The 21,034-nt window shown below is 42.8% G+C and overlaps 2 protein-coding genes across 2 annotated transcripts in view; both read left to right on the top strand.

The window, feature by feature from the left end:
* Positions 1-21,034, top strand: part of LOC103028520 (telomerase protein component 1) — a 56,994-nt gene that overhangs the window by 23,028 nt on the left and 12,932 nt on the right. The window contains exons 21-38 of the mRNA XM_049470117.1: positions 487-600; positions 1,329-1,446; positions 1,536-1,715; positions 1,798-1,964; positions 2,400-2,541; positions 3,592-3,771; positions 4,956-5,088; positions 5,198-5,357; positions 6,733-6,866; positions 6,953-7,041; positions 9,700-9,802; positions 10,859-11,090; positions 11,991-12,111; positions 12,277-12,401; positions 13,522-13,621; positions 13,705-13,860; positions 13,963-14,175; positions 14,876-14,932. Of these exons, the coding sequence (XP_049326074.1) occupies positions 487-600; positions 1,329-1,446; positions 1,536-1,715; positions 1,798-1,964; positions 2,400-2,541; positions 3,592-3,771; positions 4,956-5,088; positions 5,198-5,357; positions 6,733-6,866; positions 6,953-7,041; positions 9,700-9,802; positions 10,859-11,090; positions 11,991-12,111; positions 12,277-12,401; positions 13,522-13,621; positions 13,705-13,860; positions 13,963-14,175; positions 14,876-14,932 (2,524 nt within the window). The remainder of the gene's footprint in view (positions 1-486; positions 601-1,328; positions 1,447-1,535; positions 1,716-1,797; positions 1,965-2,399; positions 2,542-3,591; positions 3,772-4,955; positions 5,089-5,197; positions 5,358-6,732; positions 6,867-6,952; positions 7,042-9,699; positions 9,803-10,858; positions 11,091-11,990; positions 12,112-12,276; positions 12,402-13,521; positions 13,622-13,704; positions 13,861-13,962; positions 14,176-14,875; positions 14,933-21,034) is intronic.
* Positions 15,776-19,656, top strand: LOC125785889 (uncharacterized). Its single transcript, XM_049470074.1, has one exon. It carries the CDS (start codon positions 16,282-16,284, stop codon positions 19,534-19,536), a length of 3,255 nt encoding a protein of 1,084 aa, XP_049326031.1. The 5' UTR covers positions 15,776-16,281; the 3' UTR covers positions 19,537-19,656.

The following is a 21,034-nucleotide window of genomic DNA, read 5'->3' as shown; positions in this document are numbered from 1 at the left end:
CAGATTACATAATTAACAAACCCAATTTCAGAATCCGGTATGACTGCCTCACAAATCAACAGTATTGATAAAAGAAGTATTATACAGTTTATTAAACTGAAAAAACTACCATCTAAGTGATATTTGGAAATAGCAAAGCTCACAAACGGAGCTTGGAAATAGTAACACTAGTTAACCAAAGTGACAAAAAAAGGATAACAGCAGTAATCTATGGTACTTAGGTATGTATTTAGAGTAAATAAGGAAATTGAATGGATGTATCTTTGAATTCTATAACTTGTCAAACAGCCAACACTGAAATAATGCGCTATTTAGACATAACTAACACTAGCTACCTAAACTGAAAATAGCTAACAAACATACTAACAAACTGAACTAAGCAAAATTAGCCAACACAAACTATATGGAAATACATATTTATATAACATTTTATAACATTGTTGATCATCTTTGCTGTTTGTGTTGTTTTTGTTTCACTGTTCTCAGCTCAGTTCCTGTGGCATGGAGAGCAGATTTCACAGCTGAGTCGAGAGAATCAGAGGATAAACTGAAGGACTTGAAAGAATGGATCCGGAAAAACGAGTTCCGAGTAATAGAAAAGTAAGTCATGGCGCAACGTGATGCTCATTGCTGTCTTACACCATGCCAATAGTCTATTTTCATGCCTTGTGCCTGCATTGTTTAAAAAGCATTGGTGCTTCTAAATATATCTACACCGATGGACATGGTGGTATGGAAATTAGGGCAAGTTCAGGCAAATTTCTGGTGTATTTGCTATCTTGGCAATGAAAAAACACAGGTGCTCCACTGACTGAATACAACCTAGACAGACATCAACAGTCAGACGTTCATTGCTAACTTGGCAGTGAATTGTCAGGTTGAACAGGTGCGTCCCAAAAAGCATTTTCACCTGTTTTTACGCACACATGGACACTTTTACATCAACAATAAACAGAATTAACAAGCATGAACAAGCCGGGAATTTCCCTCTGCTAAGAAGTGTTTATATAATCATATAATAGTAACATGCCAAAGTCAGTGCACACCTGGTTATGCCTAAAATACACCCATAATTATTTAAGAGATTTAGCCATGCAAGGCGTACTTTTCCCATCATTATGATAGCAAAGACACACTGACACACCCTAAATCAAGCTGCATAGGTCGCTAAACTAGTGCCCATGGTGTTGAACCTCTTACAGCATAGGGAGAGGTTTCTAATAAAGTGGCCAGTAAGTGGAAGTTCAGGGTGGTAGGTGTTTCTATAATAAAGTGGGCAGTGATTGTAAGTACAGAGATCTGAAATGGTGGCTGGGTTCTCTCTGCAGTTACCCGTGTGAGTGGTCCGGGGTGGTGGGCGGTCGGCCCGCTGTGGGAGGACTGGAGGAAATGGCGAAGGCTGTGACGGAAGATCTCTGGACAGCTTTACAGAAGCTCTTTGTGGAGGTCAGCCTTTCAGTTCAAACTCATTATAAAGAAATCAGTGCTCCAGCCCTGACCTCACACACACACTTTGATTGGTTCATTTCTGACAGGAAGTAGATGAGGCTGATCTTATTAAACAGCAGGAAATGCATCAGGAAGCCCAGCGACGGCACTTCCACGGCAGGAGGAAGTTTATTTCTGCTGCGACGGGGAAGGTTCGAGAGTCTCAGCGAAAAGGAGGGATCCTATTGGTGGAGGGGAGTCCTGGTGCGGGCAAGACGGCTTTCATGGTAAATGGTTTTATGCGCAGATACACACAAAAATACAACACACACACTCTTCATAATGAAACACGCTCTGTTTTTTCTTCAGGCTGCTGTTGCTCACGCCCTCAAATCTCCTGCATGTCATGTAATTTCCTACTCCACAACTGCTAGCCAATCAGCTAGGAGCATTAGCCACATGTTGCGCTGTTTGGTCCAAAGTCTGAGGAAGATGAAGGAAGTAGAGGAAGAGCTGGCTCCAAGTGTATCCTACAGGTACAGGATGTAGAAATGTTTTCCATAAATCATTTTTAAAGATACAAGATGAGATATGGTTGGGCATGGAGGTGAACAGGTCCTAAGTGGCATTCTGTAGAACATTTACCTACAGCTGGCCCTGTAGATCCTGTTCTACACTTGTTGCTGAAACTACAATCAAACTTAATGTTTCAGCAATTTTAGACCAGTGCACAAAGCAAACTCCTTAAAGGTTTGGTGTGGAAAAACTTTGCTGGCCTGCATAGAGCCCTGACCTCAACCCCACCCAACATCTTTATTATTAAACAGAATTTAACCTCTAACCTCACAAATGTTCTTCTAGATAGTTGGATGCATTTTTTTTTCAACTTTTTAAAACATTGTTTGTAACTTACTCCATCTTTAATTATGAAAGTCCTGCTGCTGTTATTGGTCCGTTGTCTCGTGTTCCAGAGCCCTGCGGTCTGAGTTCCACCTGCGCTTGGCTGAGCTTGGAGAAGATCCACTGCTGGTCTTGCTTGTTGATGGAGCAGATCTTGTACACGATGCCAGAGGTCAGATGGTCTCTGATTGGATACCAGAGAACATTCCCAAGGTCAGAATTACAAACTCTCACACAATACATTTTTACATGAGTTAAGTGAACAAGTATAAGATTAAAAGTGTGTGGACATTTTCTCATCCAATTTCCAAATTCACTTTTCCCACAAAAAGGATCGACTTTTTTATATCAACCTTTTCTCTTCTTTATTATTGTAAATTATTATTTAAATTTTCTTCATGAATGAAGAAATATGAGTGTAAATCAAGGATTTTTTGTTTGTTTTTGTTTTTTTTTATGTAAAAAAACTTTTCCAGACAGAACATAAAAATATATATGTATTTTTTCCAAATGTGAGATATGTTCAATATGTAATTTTTAATTGGAATGGTTAATTGTTATTTGTCATTACATCTGCCAAATGTAATGTAATGAGTTATTAGTAGAGAGTTTGCTGCAGTAAGGTCCTCCATTATTCTGGTAAAACTTCACCTTTTTTAAAAATTATTGTGAGGATTTGCTTGAAATTTATGCATGTTTCTTTATATGTAAGTACATTTTAACCCTTAATGCCGCTGAACCCACTGAACAAAGGGGTGTACAGAAACCTGTGTGGAGAAGTGGTTATGATTTTTGATCTTTTTCTGATGAGGCCTGTCATGATAATTACAATATTGACTTATTGTATAATTATATAGACATAACCTCAAACATTTTTGCTTATCTAGTGTTATGTGTGGAGGCAGGGGAACTGTGGGTCTTGCCCCTGCCAGGGCGTGTAGCCCCTCTCTGTCCCAGCTGGCTGCTCAATCAGTCCAATGCGAGCCAGCTGGGACAGAGAGGGGCTGGGCGTCCTGACGTGGGGTGGACCCACAGTTCCCCTGCCTCCACACATAACACCAGATAAGAATATTATCAATAACTAAATATGCATTGTAACTGCATTATTTTGTTATTGAATTACCATTATATCACTGGCACAGAAAGCTCTTAATATAATAACAATCAATATAATATCAATACCAATAATATCATTTATTACAATCATTTTGGGGCTGTCTGCAGTGTATTAACACACTTCACTCTCCTGTCTGTGCTCTTTAGGGGGTGTGTCTGGTCCTGAGTGTCTCCACAGGTTCAGCTCTCTGTAACTCTCTCAGTAAGAGGAGGTGCTGTGTGTCATTTCCGCTGGGACTATTACCCTGGCCTGAGCGCTGGGACGTCCTGCTGAAGGAGCTGGGTGTGTGTGGAGGGGAACTGAGGGATTCAGAGTCCAGCAAACAGGTCAGTCCATCATCTGTGATCCCAGAGAGACAGAATAAGTGAAGAACAGAATGATGAGCAGTCAGGTGAAGTGCAGACTAGCTAGCTAGCTAGCTAGCTAGCTAGATAGATAGATAGATAGATAGATAGATAGATAGATAGACAGACAGACAGACAGACAGACAGATAGAGACGCTGCTGATGAAGAAAGGAGCCGGCAGTTCACTCTACCTCCGACTGGTCTGTGAGGAGCGGAGGAACCACGCTTCATTTCAGGAGGTTACAGCCTAATCATCATGATAATAATGATTTATGTTATGGTAGTAATGATGGGGATGATTATGGTGTTAAAGTTGTGATGATTCTGGTAATGAATCTGATTGTACAGGTGGTGATTGTGGTAATGATGGTAATGGGAATGATGATTAACAATAATGATCATTAATGAGTAATGATGACAGTGATATTGATGGTGGTTATGATAGTAATGATGTTGGTAAGTTTGATGTTTATGATGATGGTGATGGTGTTTGTGATGATAGTGCCGATGGTTGTGATGATTTTGGTGGTGATATTGACAGTAATGATTGACAATATTGTGATATTAATAATCATTAATGAGGAATGATGACAGTTATATTGATGGTGGTTATAATAGTATTGATGTTGGTAAGTTTGATGTTTATCATGATGTTTGTGATGATAGTGGTGATGGTTGTGATGATTTTGGTGGTGATATTGACAGTAATGATGATATTGTGATATTAGTGATAATTAATGATGACAGTGATATTGGATGGTAGTTATCATAGTAATGATGTTGGTAAGTTTGATGTTTGTGATGATGGTGATGATGGTTGTGATGATTTTGGTGGTGATATTGACAGTAATGATGATATTGTGATATTAGTTATAATTAATGATGACAGTGATATTGGATGGTAGTTATCATAGTAATGATGTTGGTAAGTTTGATGTTTGTGATGATAGTGCCGATGGTTGTGATGATTTTGGTGGTGATATTAACAGTAATGATGATATTGTGATATTAATAATCATTAATGAGTAATGATGACAGTGATATTAGTTGGTGGTTCTGATAGTAATGATGTTGGAAAGTTTGATGTTTATGATGGTGGTAATTATGATCATGGGGGTAATGATTTTGATAATGTTGACAGTGGTGATGATGTGATGATTTTCAGATGATGGACAGTGTCCAGGCTCTTCCTCAGTCTCTGTGTGAGCTGGTTCAGCACACTCTGCTCAGGCTTCAGGCTCAGTTTGGGATTGCAGGGCTGGACTGGACACTAGCTGCTCTTAGTGTCAGCTCCACTGGTACGAGGATCTTTAATGTTATCTTATTTTCTCGCCTGTATTTTTTTTTCATCCACAGCATTTACATTATGATCCAGAGCTGCATCAGAAATGTATTGTGTTTTCTCAGGTTTGAGGGACAGAGATCTGTACACTCTGCTGAACCTGTGCAGCGACCTGAGCTCCAGTCAGCGTCCCCCAACCTGGCAGGAAACGCTTCATTTGGCCAAGAACCCAAAGAACAGAGTGCCCATGATGGTGCTCTGCCAGCTGGCAGTAACTTTGCGAAGGTAAATAATTAGTTGAAGGAAGTTTAAAATCATTAACCTACATTTCTGTTACTAGGAAATGACAGTTAATTGGGACTAGATAATATCTGTAAGGCCAAGAAAACTCTCAGATAGAATTGGTTACAGTATATGCTGGTAAGACAGGCAAGTCAGTAACTCCCATATGACTTCTTGCAGAAAGGTTTGTTTAACTAGGAGGAAGAATACAAGACAACTGTCACAGAGCTTTTCCACCGACGTGGAATCGTCTGTAACGTCTGTTTGTCTGTTTGTTTTTCCACTGCAGCTGTGCAGCGCCGTCTGTTGATAATGTATGATATAACATTTTGACGGTTGACCCAAAACTGGTGGAATTGTGGGCTGGTTCGCTAAAAAGCACCACAGTTCTTATAACCCCAAGCAAACCAGAGACCTATTTCAAGGAACAGAGCGCAATCAGGGGTTGAGAGATGAGAGGGCAGTTCTCTGTAAAGTTGCTTTGTGTCAGCTTCTGTTGTAAAAAGCGCTATATAAATAAAATTGAATTGAATTAACATGACTATGAAAACAAGAAGTAACAGAAAAACTGAGTCAAGGACACTTACAGATCTAAAACGAAGCATAAAAAAAAGACAAAGAACACTAAAGCAAAAGGGCTCTATACACACTGGGAGACTGGGAACACCTGGGGAGGATGACGAGGGGGCGGGGTTACAAACAAACCCAGGAGACAGTACTGACAAGGCAGAGGCACATTGGGAAAAACAGAAACAGATAGAAAGCAGGACATGAACAGAATGGACAAAGGAAGAAAACAAGACATACAAGACAACAGTGTTTTCCAGCTGTACTTCTGAAAAAAGGTCTACAGTAAAATAACCTTGTTAACGACTTTATCGCCAGTGATGCTGGTGATCAACAAGATTAAAAAGCCACTAAACCTAAACCATTTTTTTTCATTAATAGCTGAAATGTGTTCCTTTGAAGTCATGAAACGTAACAGTCCTGCTAAAAATTTTCTATAAACCTTTCCTAATCTTTAAAAAACACTTTTATTTCAGTCATTTCAGTGGATGATGTGGACACATCACAATATGCAAATCAGTTAATCAATAATACCCCCCGCTGACGTCCAACCATCTGGGTCTCACCGCTATTAGAGGCACACTGCTGCTGCTGCTGCAGCTCAGCCAATTAGCTCTACCTCCTGCCCCGCCTCTAAACCCATACATCATTCAGAGCCCCTCCCAAAATACCCCTCCCATTTTTTAGCCTTTTTTAAATTTAAGCTGAGGGTGGATTTAGCTAAAATCAGGGGGTTTAGTTACCCCTTAATTGGCATACAGTGATTTGATAAAGATAACAATCTTTAAGGATCTAATGTCTCCCAATGCAGGTTGATCCAGCCGTCCTTTTCACACTCACCAGACGAGCCCCTCGCGATGACCAATGAGGAAGTCCGATCAGCTTTCATGCAGTTCTGTGTTTCTACAGAGGAGGATCTGAACAGAGCTCATTTAATATTATCAGGTAAGAAACCAGTTCACAGCGTTTTAACCCTCAGAAACGAGACGTTTATCTGCTCTGTGGTCACGCCCTGAATATTTCATCCACAGCTCACCTGTGGGTGCGATCAGACCCTCACGAGAACAACACCTTCATTCACTGTGACGTAGAAGCTCTGAATTACCTGCTAACTCACCTGGTCAGTTCTTCAGCTTTCTTCTGTACAGAACACCCCACCCTCTTTACCCCTAAAGCTAGAGCATCTGTAGCTTTGTACAGTGAGGAGTTTAGAGGGGTAAAGACTAAATTCTGAATCAGATAACATCAGCCTCTACTGTGGGACAGAGTGAGGTGTATCAGAGCTGGGTATCCGGCGCTTTTCTCCGAGTGTGCTGACTGCCTAGTGATGCTGCATCAGCAACAGCTGGAAATGAGCTGGAGTCTGACTTCACATGTATCAGATTAAGGCCTAGAAATGAGATTAATAAATCTCATAAATAGAGCTGGATTTTAGATCAGTTATTGGATTCCTCAGCGCATGCGTTCACTTACTCTGATTTCTTTCAGTTTGTTTAGTTTTGCTCATCCACACAAACCCACAAGTGAGAACACAAGTGAGACAGGTGCTCATTCAAAAAGCCTGTCTCTGTCTTTACAGCAGTTTAGAGACAGCTGTAGGAAGGGCAGATTGGTTTTATATTAAAAATAGATCCATATTAGGCAATAAATGATTATTTTAAATAAGATATTTGTTATTATATATTTGCTTTTATTTGCTTATATAGTTTGTTGTGTATATTGAATTAAATTTGTAATTTTGCACTTAGTTCCTTGGAATGTTGTCAGAGACTGTGAAACAAGGCCTTAAAAATGGCAGGTAGAAAAATGGCGGAAAAGTCAAACAAAAAACATGCCACATGGCATGGCTCAAAAAAAGCAAGTACCGTATTTTTCGGACTATAAGGCGCACCGTATTATAAGGCGCACGATGAGTGAACGGTCTATTTTTAGAGTTAGTCCATACACAAGGCGCACTGGATTATAAGGCGCACTAAATGAAACTTAGCCGCAACGCTCCGACAGACCATAATATTATGTTGAAGCACAGCAAGTGCGTATTACTCCGCGACGCTCCTGACAACGGTAGCCGCAACGCTCCGACAGACCATAATATTATGTTGAAGCACAGCAAGTACCGCATTACTCCGCGAGGCTTCTGACTATAATAGCGTGTTGTGCCGAATTCGGTGAATAAAACGGTTTTAAAACAGAGATAAAGATTGGATAAGTTTCATTTCTGGATGAAGTGATTTCCAGCGCTGTTTGGATATAACTGTGGATTACAGGAGACTGGATTGATGGATTCTCTTTAGTCTGGACGCGTTTTGAAGGTAGGACCTGTGGCTGAGCGTGGGTGTGTGTTCGGGGGGTGGCGGAGAGCCTTTTATTACTGGAAACATGCGCTCTGACGCAGCTCTAATTCATGAAACATACATCCTACAGTAAAAGCACAGTTCTGGAATCCGGAGAGCCAGACGGTTCGAATGGTGTATGACATGACCGCATTCGATGAAATATGGACGAACGATAAACGCAAATATGAGAGTTATGAATTATTAAAATCATAACCAAGGCATATTTCGCCCTAAATGTTTATTTTCTGAAAGGATATTCCGCTAAATAGGCTAAATAGCTCAAAAGCAGAGATTCTAAGCTTTAAAATGGTATATTGGATGTCTATATTGAACCTGTAACTGTTCATAACTATTCAGAAACACAGCCAGTTATGAAATATTAAATATTTCTGGCCCGCCGGTGGGCCAGCGCGTGTTAAGAGGTTAACTTTACTTAGAAGTGGGCGCTAAAAAGAAACAGTTTGTGCTATTACCCCAGAACGGGTGGAAAGGAAAGTTTACCGGCACCTTGTTCTGGCCACGGAGCTACAGTGGAAACTAGCTACCCTGAACCACAGCCGAGAGGCAGTACGGCAGTCAAAGGTAACCGCGCGCTAGCCCAAGAGGGGGATCTTTTTCTGGCGTGGGTGAGGAATTCTGCACAACAGAGCGCCGTGTACCACATAAAAATCGAGGTCAGTAAACACAAGCAAAATCCATACACAAGGCGCACTGCATTATAAGGCGCAATGACGATTTTTGGGAAAAAATAAGTATTTTAAGTGCGCCTTATAGCCCGAAAAATACGGTAGTACCAAACAAATCTAGAAACTTTTCGGCTCTCTTTTCTTTATTTTGTAAGCCTTTTGTTTTCTTTTGAGATGTTTCTTTCTTTTTTGTCTCTCTTCTCTTTTACCCAATGTTACCGGTCAGCTCTCTACAAAGGTGCGACAGAGAAATGAGGTTTGGCTGGGGGTTTTTAAGCTGTGTTTATACCTAAGCCTGGTCTGTGCTGATTACTGCTAGGGATTCTGGGACTTTGAGTTTTTTAATAGGCAACCTTCTTAAAGTTATTGGTTGATTGCAAAGTAGAAATCTGATTATTGTCCATTATCTGAATATTCAAGTGCATATAAACATGTTGATTAAATAACTGAAAAGATAACTGGAAATTAAATACATTCGATGTAAAAAAAATGGGACTATTGGCATGTTCATCATGAAACCTGCAAAGAATGTAAAAGGCAGCTTGTGATTTTAAATTATGTCAAATATTAAAAAAAAAGGAAATTCAAGTTTTTGTTCTGCCTTTTTTTCTGACAATTTTTGGGGTTTCTACTGTTAAGTGTGCTGGAATGTAAATTAGTGTTCTAGCAGTTTTAGAAAAGCATTTGTATTTGCATGGTTTATGCTCTTGAATTATTGAACAGTTTTACAGCTCTCTTATCTCTTTAACTCCTCAGATGAAGTGTGGACAGTGGGAGCAGGTACATTTCCTGCTCTCCAGTTACTACTTCCTGTATGCTAATGTTCGACATGGACTCCTGCACCCCCTGCTGGAGAGCTATACTCTGTTGTGTAAGTACTCACTGTGACAGACACAGTTTAAGCCTTGCTGATAAAACGCTGATGAATACTAGGTTTTAGTATTGGTGGATTTTCCTTTGCTGAATTTAAAAATAGATTTAAAGCAAAACTTGCACATAAAAGTATTTTACAAATATATATTTATTGATTTCTTTCTGCAGTAAAGAGAGACAAGGTTGACAGGTGCTTGACGGAAACATCAGGTAGGACAAATTCAGCTTTTCTCACTTTAGCTTCTGAAATGTTAGATATAATTAATAACAAAGTCAAAGATTTTGGTGGATAAAGTGAACTTTTAAGACCTCTGCTTAACATAATAATGTATAGTATAAAGTATTTAAATGTATATATGTATATATAATAAAATACACAGTTTTAGCGACCAGACTACTTTTTTATTATATATTAGATTTATTTATTTATTTATTTAGTTAGTTAGTTAGTTACATAGGTAGGTAATCAGCCAGGTATCATTCAGTTTGTCAGACATTCAGTTAGTTAGGTAATTAGTTAGTTAATTAATCAGTTAGTTCACTAGTCAGAAAGTTAGTGGTTTGTTCAGTTAGCCAAATAATTTATTCATAATTTATAAGCTTTTAGTCAGTTAGTTTAGTAATGAAGTCAGTTTATTAGTTCATCACTTTTTTATCTGGTCTGTTGTGTATTTAGCTAGCAGATAATTAGTAACGTACTCAGTTAGTTTATCAGTTAGCAAATTGAGCTGATTATCTCTTCAGTTAGTGACTCAGTAAGTCAGTCGAGTAGTTCAATAATCACTTAGTAACCTGGTGAGTTAATCAGTTGGGTAGTTATTAAGTTAGATATTTGGCTCTTTGGTAAATGTATGTCAGTTATTTAGTCAGTAGGGTACTAAGTTAGTTGGTCAGATGGTTATTTATTTATTTATTAATTTATAGGTCAGATAGTGAGGCCCAAGTAATAGTAATAGAATTAGAATAGAATAGAATAGAAAGTAAGAAAGACCTGAATGGATTTTTGTGTGCATTGTCTAATTATTCCTCATTACTGTTTTACTCTTTTTATTTCCCCTCACTATCCTCTCCACAGATGATGTTTGGCAGTGTGAAGATTTCCTGAAGCGCCACGCCCCCCTCCTCTCCCATTGGCCGGCTCTGTTTGTGCAGCAGGCTCTAAACGAGGCAGATGACTCCCCCGCCCGAGTCTGGGCTGAGAGGATCGTCCTGCAGGGAGGAGTGAGGGCACTGAAGAGGCTGAATAAAACCGGACCCTCAGAGCAGCAGGACGGGTACAATCTCCTCCCCTCCACAGTGCAGTGCAGTGCAGTAATGAAGAGTTAATCAAAATAGAATTAACTAAAACTAAACTGAGGGTTAAACACGGATATATAGAGTTATTAATGGAAGAATGTTTGGCGTGGTTGGGTAAGTTAGTGGGTTGGGTGGACGGGTCAGGTTGTGGGTGAGTGATTGAGTGGGTGGGTTGGAAGGGTGGGTTGGGATGTTGGGTTGACTGGGTTGATGGGTGGGTGCTGGGCTTGGTGAGTTGGATGATTGGGTTGATGGGTGGATGGTTGGTGGGTTGGGTGGACGAGTTGGTTTGGTGGGTGGTTATGTTGGAAGGGTTGTGTGAGTGGGTGGTTTGGGAGGGTTGGGTGAGTGGGTTGGGAGGGTGGGATGGTTAATTGGGTCGATGGGTGGGTGCTGGGCTTGGTGGTTTGGGAGGGTGAGTGAGTGGATTGGAGAGTGAGTGAGTGAGTGAGTGGGTGGGTTGAGTGATTGGGTGGGTTGAGTGATTGGTTGGGTTAAGTGAGTTTGTAGTAAGTCAGTTAATTTGTGAGGTAGTTTATTGGTTAATTAATTAATTAATTAATTAGGTGATCAGTCAATAAGTCAGTCTGTTAGCCAGTCAGGGAGTCAGCTAGTTAGCTGGTTACAAGTCATGTACATAAGATACTTCTACAAATAGCTTTTAGAAGCACATCAGTGAATAAAAGTGTAATTAGAAAGTTTGATGATCATAAGGGAGACATAAATACTAAAATGAAATCTAAATAAAATACATTAAGGTAAATAATAAAGATTTGTGTTTGTGTGTGTGTGTGTGTGAATGTGCTCTTTGTGATGTCTGTTGTTTCTGTTATTGTAATTATAATCTAGTGCTGATATTTCTGGTTTATTATTTGCAGTGAGCTGGTGTCCAGGTTGCCCTGGGCTCCGTCCTGTGTGGCTGTGAGTCCAGGGGGCGTGTTTTTAGTGGTGGGGACTGAGAAAGGCATTCTGCACATTTTCCTTTTAGACACTAAACAGGTAATAATTAATCTATTGAAACACACACAGATCTTTAACACTGCAGATACACTGCAGATTAATTCCAGGCCCGACTCACTCTTTCACATTTCTGCACGAGTCCTGTTTCTGTTTAGAATTCTGAACTTTATTCTCATCCTGTTCTGATCATGCTCACTGAAACAGGAAGTGAGGTCACTGGTCAGCACCTGTGATGGTATCTCTGGCTGCATCTTCCTGGAGGAGAGTGTGGTGTGCATCACTTCATACAGCGGTCAGGTGGAGGTGTGGGATTTTCAGTCTGGCTGCAGGTAAATACTGTTAATATGATCACTACTATTAGTGATTATGAGCAGTTAGATAGTGAATAGCAAGTACCAAACACTACCCCAGAGCACAGCCTGAGGGATATGCCACATTCATTTGGTAGAACCGAGTGAATGTTGAAGGAGACATCCAAGTCGTGCAGATGTCGACAATCCAGGGATCTAAGATACCCCTCTAAAGTAATAATTTTTGAAGCTGCTGAGTGGTCCTGCCGCTGGAGAGAGAGCACAGTTGGTCTTGCTCTGTCTTGGTGGGTACAGTAGATGGCGCTTTCTCCCCTCATCACTCCTAGAGTGATGTCGATCAGCACAAGACGTCTGTGAGCTGATGTATCAGAACCGAGTCGCTGCGCATTCCTCCAAGTGCACTGTGATGCTACTTGGCAAGTTAGGCTGTTTTTAGCAGTTTAAAAAGAGGCAAAATCTTCACCCTCCTGGTGTTGTGGCATCACTTGTGGTGGGGGATATACAGCTGAGTAACAGCTGAATAGGTGGGAAATTTGACTTAGCTAAATTGGGAGAATAAATGGGAGAAATGTTTAAATAAATCTTTATAAAAAGTAATGATTTCAGCCGCTGTTATGACCTGTCTAGAGGTAGGCCACAATATAAAAAGGTGTCTCCCCCATACTTCCCAAACCTCCACCCACCAGACCAGTCACAGACACGAAGATACAAGTCTCAGGCTTCAGGGATGATCTCAGCCCAAAATAATACTAAACATTCCTCCCCAAACTAACCCAACTATAAGAAGGCAAAGAAATGACCCCAGCCGGCATCGGGCATGAGGCAGTACAATTGTATGATATAGCTAATCGGCTCTTCCAGTGTAAATGGTTTTTGATTTATTGGAAAAACATAAAAAAGTGTTACAACAGCCCATAAAACAGTCTCCCCTACTACTGTGTGTACAAACACACACATACTCATATTAGTAGTAATAAGTGTAAAACTACTAGAACTACTAGTAATACAGACAGTTCTGATTGCAGTTTTGTGATTAATGTTGGGAAGAGGTCAGTGCTGATATCCTAAAACAAAGAAACAAGATGTTTCAGAGAATTTTAGAGACTTTTAAAGAGGCAGAATTGTGTTTTCCCTCCAGAACGGCCCGTCTGAATGTCCACTCCAGGAAAATCACAGGATGTGATGTCAGCTCAGACAGGAAGCTGTTTGCCACCGTCTCGCTGGACTTCAGTCTGAAGGTCAGACCTGGTGGATGTTTATAGAGCTGGAACTAGTTTATGTGGGTGATGTTTTAATTTGGGCTGCTGTTGGGTTTGTGCAGGTCTGGTCGTCCCGAGGGCTTCAGCAGGTGGCTTCTCTCCTTCAGCCCTCTCCTCCAAACTGTGTGACCTTTGACCCCGCGGGGATACTGGTGGCTGTGGGCTGCTGGGACGGAGCGGTGCGAGTGTGGAAGTGGATCGATAAGCAGGAGCACAAGGTAAAGAGGAGGAAGAGGAGGAGGAGTCAAAAGAGGAAGTGGAGTTACTGAGACACGAATATCAGCTTTCATTACTGCTCTCTCTCTCTCTTTCTCTCTCAGACTCTGATTGGTCACGGCTCCTCTGTGCGCTGTGTGCGGTTCTGCAGCTCGTCGTATTTGCTGTGTTCGGGTAGTTTGGACGGAGAGGTGCGGCTGTGGTCACTTCCTGCAGAGAACTGTATGTGGCGCCGTCAGGCTCACTGCGGTTCTGTGGAGGCTCTCAGTTTTCTGGCTGATGAAGAGATCATGCTGAGCGCTGGGCGTGACGGCACGGTAAAGAAAACACAGGCAACAGTGTGCCCGCATGAGCCTCTTTCACACAGACACTGAAATCCCAAACATACGCATTGTTTATTAACTGCCTCAGACATCACCATGATTACTTCCTGGTAGCTTCCTTTTAGGAGGTGTGTATCATATGTGAGTGCGCTCTGAGTGCATTACTGAATGAAGTTCAACATATATATAGAAACCCAAAGACGCTTTACAATTTATACATTTTACACACAACCATTCATACTCAGCACTCATCTACACACCAGAGAGAAGCAACAGCCAATAGTGTACAGCGTACTCTCAACCGGAAACAACCGTCCACCTGGAGGACTGCATTGATATCTAATCTATATCTGGGCACAGTCATGCATACATTTACACACACACACACACACAACATACATACATACATACATACCACACACTTACACACACATACACCAGAATAATTTTAGAGTATCAATTTTTCTAGGCAATTTAGATTATCCAATTTACCTAATCTTCATGTTTTTGGACTGTGGGAGGAAACCCACACAGACACACGGAGAACATGAAAACTCCCCCCAGATAGGGCCTTGAACCCAAGACCCCAGTGAATGGGGGGCTAACGTGCTAACCACTAAGCCACCATGTTGTGCATCATTGTACTCATTCTGTAGTTGGATTTCAGCAGTGTGTTTCTGTCCGTTTTCTTCAGGTTCACTTGTGGTCAGCTGGTTTTGGGCGCTCTGCTTCTGTCCCCAGAGAGCAAAAGGTATTTTTTTATAGGTACATATATTATGTATGTGTATATTTGTGTATAAATGTGACGTCTCCATTTGTTATTTTGCCTCCCCATCCGACCCAAGTCACAGCTGATAACAAGCTGAATATATTTTATTTTCATGATCTGGAGGTCAGACACTGAAAGAACTGATTAAGGTCCTGGTTAATTCTCGTTCTGGCAGCCAGGTCCTTGGGGACCTCATTGTACCACACCTTTCATGGGCCCAGGGGAGTTTGGGCAGGCCAAGGAACCAGGCTACCTGTCTCAAAGGAAGACAGAATTGCATCTGGATAGTCTGGTGATGTGCAGAAATACATTATCATGTGAAATAGGCAGAAGCAGTTCAGAGGGTTTTGTTAACCAGGTTAACAAAACCTGGTTGACCAGGTGCTTAAGGCAGTCGCTGAGAGCGTAGCTTCAGCCATCAGCTCCAGCAAGAACCATCATGCTCCAAAGAAGGCAATCTACTTTGTGAAAGCTGGAGAAAAACCCAGAACAAACAAACATGCGACAGCAGGCCTACTCCATACAGCATCTGACTGGCAGCTGCAGGTCGACCTGGGTAAGCAAATGAGGTTCCCCCAGCAGATCGCAACAACAACCCTCCGTCCAGATATGATCATGACCTCTCAGTCTTCAAAACAGCTGATCATACTGGAGTTGACAGTGCCCTGGGAAGAAAACATCGAGGAAGCAAATGAGAGGAAGAGGGCTAAATACCAGGAACTTGTGGAGGAGTGCAGGGGAGGAGGCTGGAAGACGTTCTACGAGCCCATAGAAGTAGGCTGCAGGGGATTTGCAGGGAGGTCTCTGTGCAAGGTCTTCAGCCGCCTGGGCATCGTGGGAGCAGCAAAGAAGAGGGCCATCAAGTCCGCAAGCGAAGCCGCCGAAAAGGCTACTAGGTGGCTTTGGATGAAGAGGGCAGATCCGTGGGTTGCTACTGGGACGCAAGTTGGGGCCTGATCACCCCTGGCTGGGTCGCCTGGGTGAGGGTGTATGATGTTGCAAGACCCGAAACACCCGATGACCTCAGGATACATCACTGATGATGCGTCCCAGTGCATCCATGAGGTGTATTTTAAATATTCAACATCTGGCACAGCCAGTGACCCCTAGGAATAGACTAGGTGACAACCAAGAACAGTTTGGTCGACTACTGGAGAGACAGTTGGCAGCACGGAAAGACGGCACCTGGGGCAGGTTGGGGTAGCATCCCAACCTGCATCTTTCGTGAGAGAGGACCCAATCAAGCTACGGAAAGCCCTACAGAGAGATACCCCCAGGAGATCCCGAGAGGGGGGGAGGATGAGATCTTCAATCGGACGGACTACACGGTGATGACCCAGGCAAACGGACATACGACGAACGTTATATGCATTTGTGGAAAGCTGTGCAAGAACCATCGTGGCCTGAAGATCCACAAAGCTAGAATGAAATGCCTAGACAAAGACAATGAGGTACAACGCTCAGGTCTTGTACCTGGTGAGACGCAGGAGGAGCCCGGCCAGGAGGCAACCCACAGAGCCCAGTCCCTCCATGTACCTCAGACTCTTAACCCTAGCAGAGTAATTCCACAGCAGCGGATTAAGTGGCCCCCAGCCAGCAAGAGGAGCGAGTGGCAGCAGTTTGACGAGGATGTGTCCAAGATCATCCAGGCCACAGCCAAAGGAGACGTGGACAGCCGACTCACATCAATGACTACAATCATCATCAGCTATGCCTCAGAAAGATTTGGACAGGTGGATAAAGGAAAATCAAAATCCACTTCCTACACAATGAGCCGCAGAGCCACCCGGATACATCATTTGCGCCAGGAGCTTCGCACCCTCAAGAAACAGTACAAGGCTGCAGCAGAGGAGGAGAAGAAACCCTTGTTGGAACTGAAAAACATCCTGCGCAAGAAGCTGATGACTCTTCGCAGAGCAGAGTGGCACCGGAGACGGGCGAAAGAGAGGGCAAGGAAGCGAGCAGCTTTCATCGCAAATCCCTTTGGCTTTACCAAACAACTCCTCGGGGACAAGCGCAGCGGGCAGCTTGAGTGCTCTATAGAGCAAGTAAATCACTTTCTCCAGGACACTATGAGCGATCCTCAGAGAGACTTGGAACTGGAGCCCAATAAAGCTCTCATCAGGCCAGATCTCCCGACAATGGAGTTCAACCTGAAGGAGCCAAGCCTGAAGGAGGTGGAGGAGGTTGTCAAGGCGGCCCGTTCAGCGTCAGCCCCAGGCCCCAGTGGAACCCCTTATCTGGTCTACAAGCGCTGCCCAGGGCTTCTACGGCATCTGTGGAAGATCCTGAAAGTGATTTGGAGAAGGGGGAAAGTGGCCGACCAGTGGAGGCATGCTGAGGGAGTTTGGATCCCCAAAGAGGAGAACTTGCGAGACATCAGTCAGTTTCGAACCATCTCACTGCTGAGTGTGGAAGGGAAGGTGTTTTTCAGCATCTTCTCTCGAAGACTGACAGAGTTTCTTCTCAAGAACAGCTATATAGACCCATCAGTACAGAAGGGAGGGATCTCTGCTCCTGGCTGCCTGGAACACACTGGAGTCGTTACGCAACTCATCCGGGAGGCCCATGAGAACAAAGGCGACCTAGCTGTGTTGTGGTTGGACCTGGCTAATGCCTATGGGTCCATACCACACAAGTTGGTAGAACTCGCTCTCCACCTCCACCATGTTCCCAGTAAGATCAAGGACCTCATCCTGGATTACTACAATAAGTTTAGGATGAGAGTTACTTCTGGGTCAGAGACATCAGACTGGCACAGCATTGAGAAAGGGATAATTACAGGCTGCACCATCTCTGTTGTCCTCTTTTCCCTGGCCATGAACATGGTAGTCAAGTCAGCTGAGGTGGAATGCAGAGGGCCCCTGACCAAGTCAGGTGTACGACAGCCTCCCATCAGAGCCTTTATGGATGACCTCACTGTAACAACCACGTCAGTCCCAGGGTGCAGGTGGATCCTGCAAGGGCTTGAAAAGCTCATGACCTGGGCAAGGATGAGTTTTAAGCCCTCCAAATCACGATCGATGGTCCTGAAAAAGGGGAAGGTGATTGACAAGTTCCGTTTTTCCATCTCAGGAACGGTCATCCCTACCATCACAGAGCAACCAGTGAAGAGCTTGGGGAAACTCTTTGACTCCACCCTGAAGGACTCAGCAGCCATCCAGAAGGCCAGTTTAGAACTCGGTACCTGGCTCACCAAGGTAGACAAGTCTGGCCTGCCTGGTAGGTTTAAAGCCTGGATCTACCAGCATTCAATCCTGCCCCGCATCCTGTGGCCCCTGTTAATCTACGCAGTCCCAATGACAGCAGTTGAGTCCCTGGAGAGGAGGATCAGCAGCTTTCTTCGAAAATGGCTGGGACTTCCTCGCAGCCTCACCAGCGCTGCACTGTATGGTACGAGCAACATCTTGCAGCTTCCTCTCAGGGGTTTGACAGAAGAGTTTATGGTGGCACGCACCAGAGAAGCTCTACAGTACATGGACTCAAAGGACAGCAAAGTGTCAGCAGCCGGCATCGAGGTGAGGACAGGAAGAAAGTGGAAGGCTAGGGAAGCAGTGAAGCTGGCAGAGTCACGCCTAAGACAGAAGGAATTGGTGGGCACTGAGGCAACAGGCAGAGCAGGCTTGGGGTACTTCCCAAAGATCCTCATTAGCCAGACACGTGGGAAGGAAAGGCACCACCTGATCCAGGAGGAAGTCAGAGCAGGTGTGGAGGAAGAGCGGCTGAGCAGGGTAGTAGGATTACGGCAACAGGGAGCATGGACAAGGTGGGAGAGCGCTCTGAAGCGAAGGATCACCTGGACAAACATCTTGCAGCCGGATTTCCAGCGGGTCCGTTTCCTGGTCCAAGCTGTCTACGACGTCCTGCCAAGCCCAGCGAACCTCCATGTGTGGGGGAAAAGTGAGACACCTTCCTGCCCGCTGTGCTCTGGTAGAGGCTCTTTAGAACACCTCCTCAGCGGCTGCCCGAAGGCTCTAGCAGATGGTCGCTATCGCTGGCGCCATGACCAGGTGCTTAAGGCAGTCGCTGAGAGCGTAGCTTCAGCCATCAGCTCCAGCAAGAACCATCATGCTCCAAAGAAGGCAATCTACTTTGTGAAAGCTGGAGAAAAACCCAGAACAAACAAACATGCGACAGCAGGCCTACTCCATACAGCATCTGACTGGCAGCTGCAGGTCGACCTGGGTAAGCAAATGAGGTTCCCCCAGCAGATCGCAACAACAACCCTCCGTCCAGATATGATCATGACCTCTCAGTCTTCAAAACAGCTGATCATACTGGAGTTGACAGTGCCCTGGGAAGAAAACATCGAGGAAGCAAATGAGAGGAAGAGGGCTAAATACCAGGAACTTGTGGAGGAGTGCAGGGGAGGAGGCTGGAAGACGTTCTACGAGCCCATAGAAGTAGGCTGCAGGGGATTTGCAGGGAGGTCTCTGTGCAAGGTCCTCAGCCGCCTGGGCATCGTGGGAGCAGCAAAGAAGAGGGCCATCAAGTCCGCAAGCGAAGCCGCCGAAAAGGCTACTAGGTGGCTTTGGATGAAGAGGGCAGATCCGTGGGTTGCTACTGGGACGCAAGTTGGGGCCTGATCACCCCTGGCTGGGTCGCCTGGGTGAGGGTGTATGATGTTGCAAGACCCGAAACACCCGATGACCTCAGGATACATCACTGATGATGCGTCCCAGTGCATCCATGAGGTGTATTTTAAATATTAAGCAATTTACAAACAGTAAATATATGTAAAATTATTGATAGTGGAATATAGCTTAAAAATATATTTTGATAACACTTTACATTAAGTGTTGACTAACTAACATGAATGAATGAATTAGTTACCATGAATAAGACATGAGGTAGTACATTAAAAATGCTTAGGTCATGTTAGACAAACACAGAACGACAGCATTAATGAATGTTACTTTCACATTACAAGTGAATAATTTGTTAAGATGAACAATAAATCATATATTTTATTATCATATACTTTACTAGTGTTGGATAAACAAGTAACAACTGCATTAGTTCATCTTCTTGTAATTGTTAAATATTTATTAAGTAAATATTAGTCTATGTGTTACGCCCTCGCTATGTTTTCCTGTGTTTTCCCCGTTTCCTAGTGTTTCTCTAGTACTTTTCCATCACTTGTGTCTAATTTGTAGCTCCGCCCCTCGTTACCTGTCTCCCCAGGTGTTCATTGTTTCATGTTCAGTATAAATAGTACCTGTTAGTCTACGTTTGCTGTCGGTCTTTGCACCTTCCTACGTTGTCTGTCACGTCACGTCCTAGTTATAGTTTTGCCAAGTTTCTAGTTCTTTTGTTAGTTTGTATTATTTGCTTATATCTCGTGTTTGTTTATATCCCTTGTTTTGTATATATTTATGTATTTATCCTTTGTATATATATCCCTAGCCCCGTTTAGTTATTATCTGTTTAGTTTAGCTACTTATCTGTTTAGTTTAGCTCTTTGTTTGTTTTCCCTGTTTGTTTATGTACATATTTATATTCGTTATTCCCCTGTTTGTTTATTTGTTTATTTGTTATTTATTAAAAGTCTGGTCTTACCCGCATATAAATCCGCCTCCCGTCTCATCCCAGCGTCACACTATGCTTCATTTCATCATATATACTTCGGAGTGTTTGTTGAAATTCAACTTACATGTAGAAATTGTAAATATAATCCATGATTAACCAATAATGCCTTTGTTAAGCATTATTAACATCTGTTAACCCTTACTAAGCACTTATACAGACAGCTCTGTTCAGTAAAATAAATATACCTGATGTAAAGTAAAATTTAAATAATTCTAATCCATGTACAGATGTATTTCCAATAGAAGTAAAAATGTAAAATATATAATATTATATTAGTTAACTGACATCAGTAAATAAAACAAGTAGCTGGCTACCACTGCATAAGTGTTATCACAGCCAAATATATTTATAACTAATATTTAATTAATAAATATTTAACAGTTACTGTATGCATAGTTGCAGCATGTACGCAAATTACAAGAAGAGCAGTTGTTACTCGTTTACCTAATATTAGTTTAGATTATTAATGAAGTGTATGATTTATTGTTCATCTTA

Source organism: Astyanax mexicanus, chromosome 21, assembly GCF_023375975.1.
Source record: "Astyanax mexicanus isolate ESR-SI-001 chromosome 21, AstMex3_surface, whole genome shotgun sequence".
Classification (NCBI taxonomy): Eukaryota; Metazoa; Chordata; class Actinopteri; order Characiformes; family Acestrorhamphidae; genus Astyanax; species Astyanax mexicanus.
The sequence above is the reverse complement of the archived record's forward strand: the minus strand, read 5'-3'. Positions and strand labels throughout refer to the sequence as shown.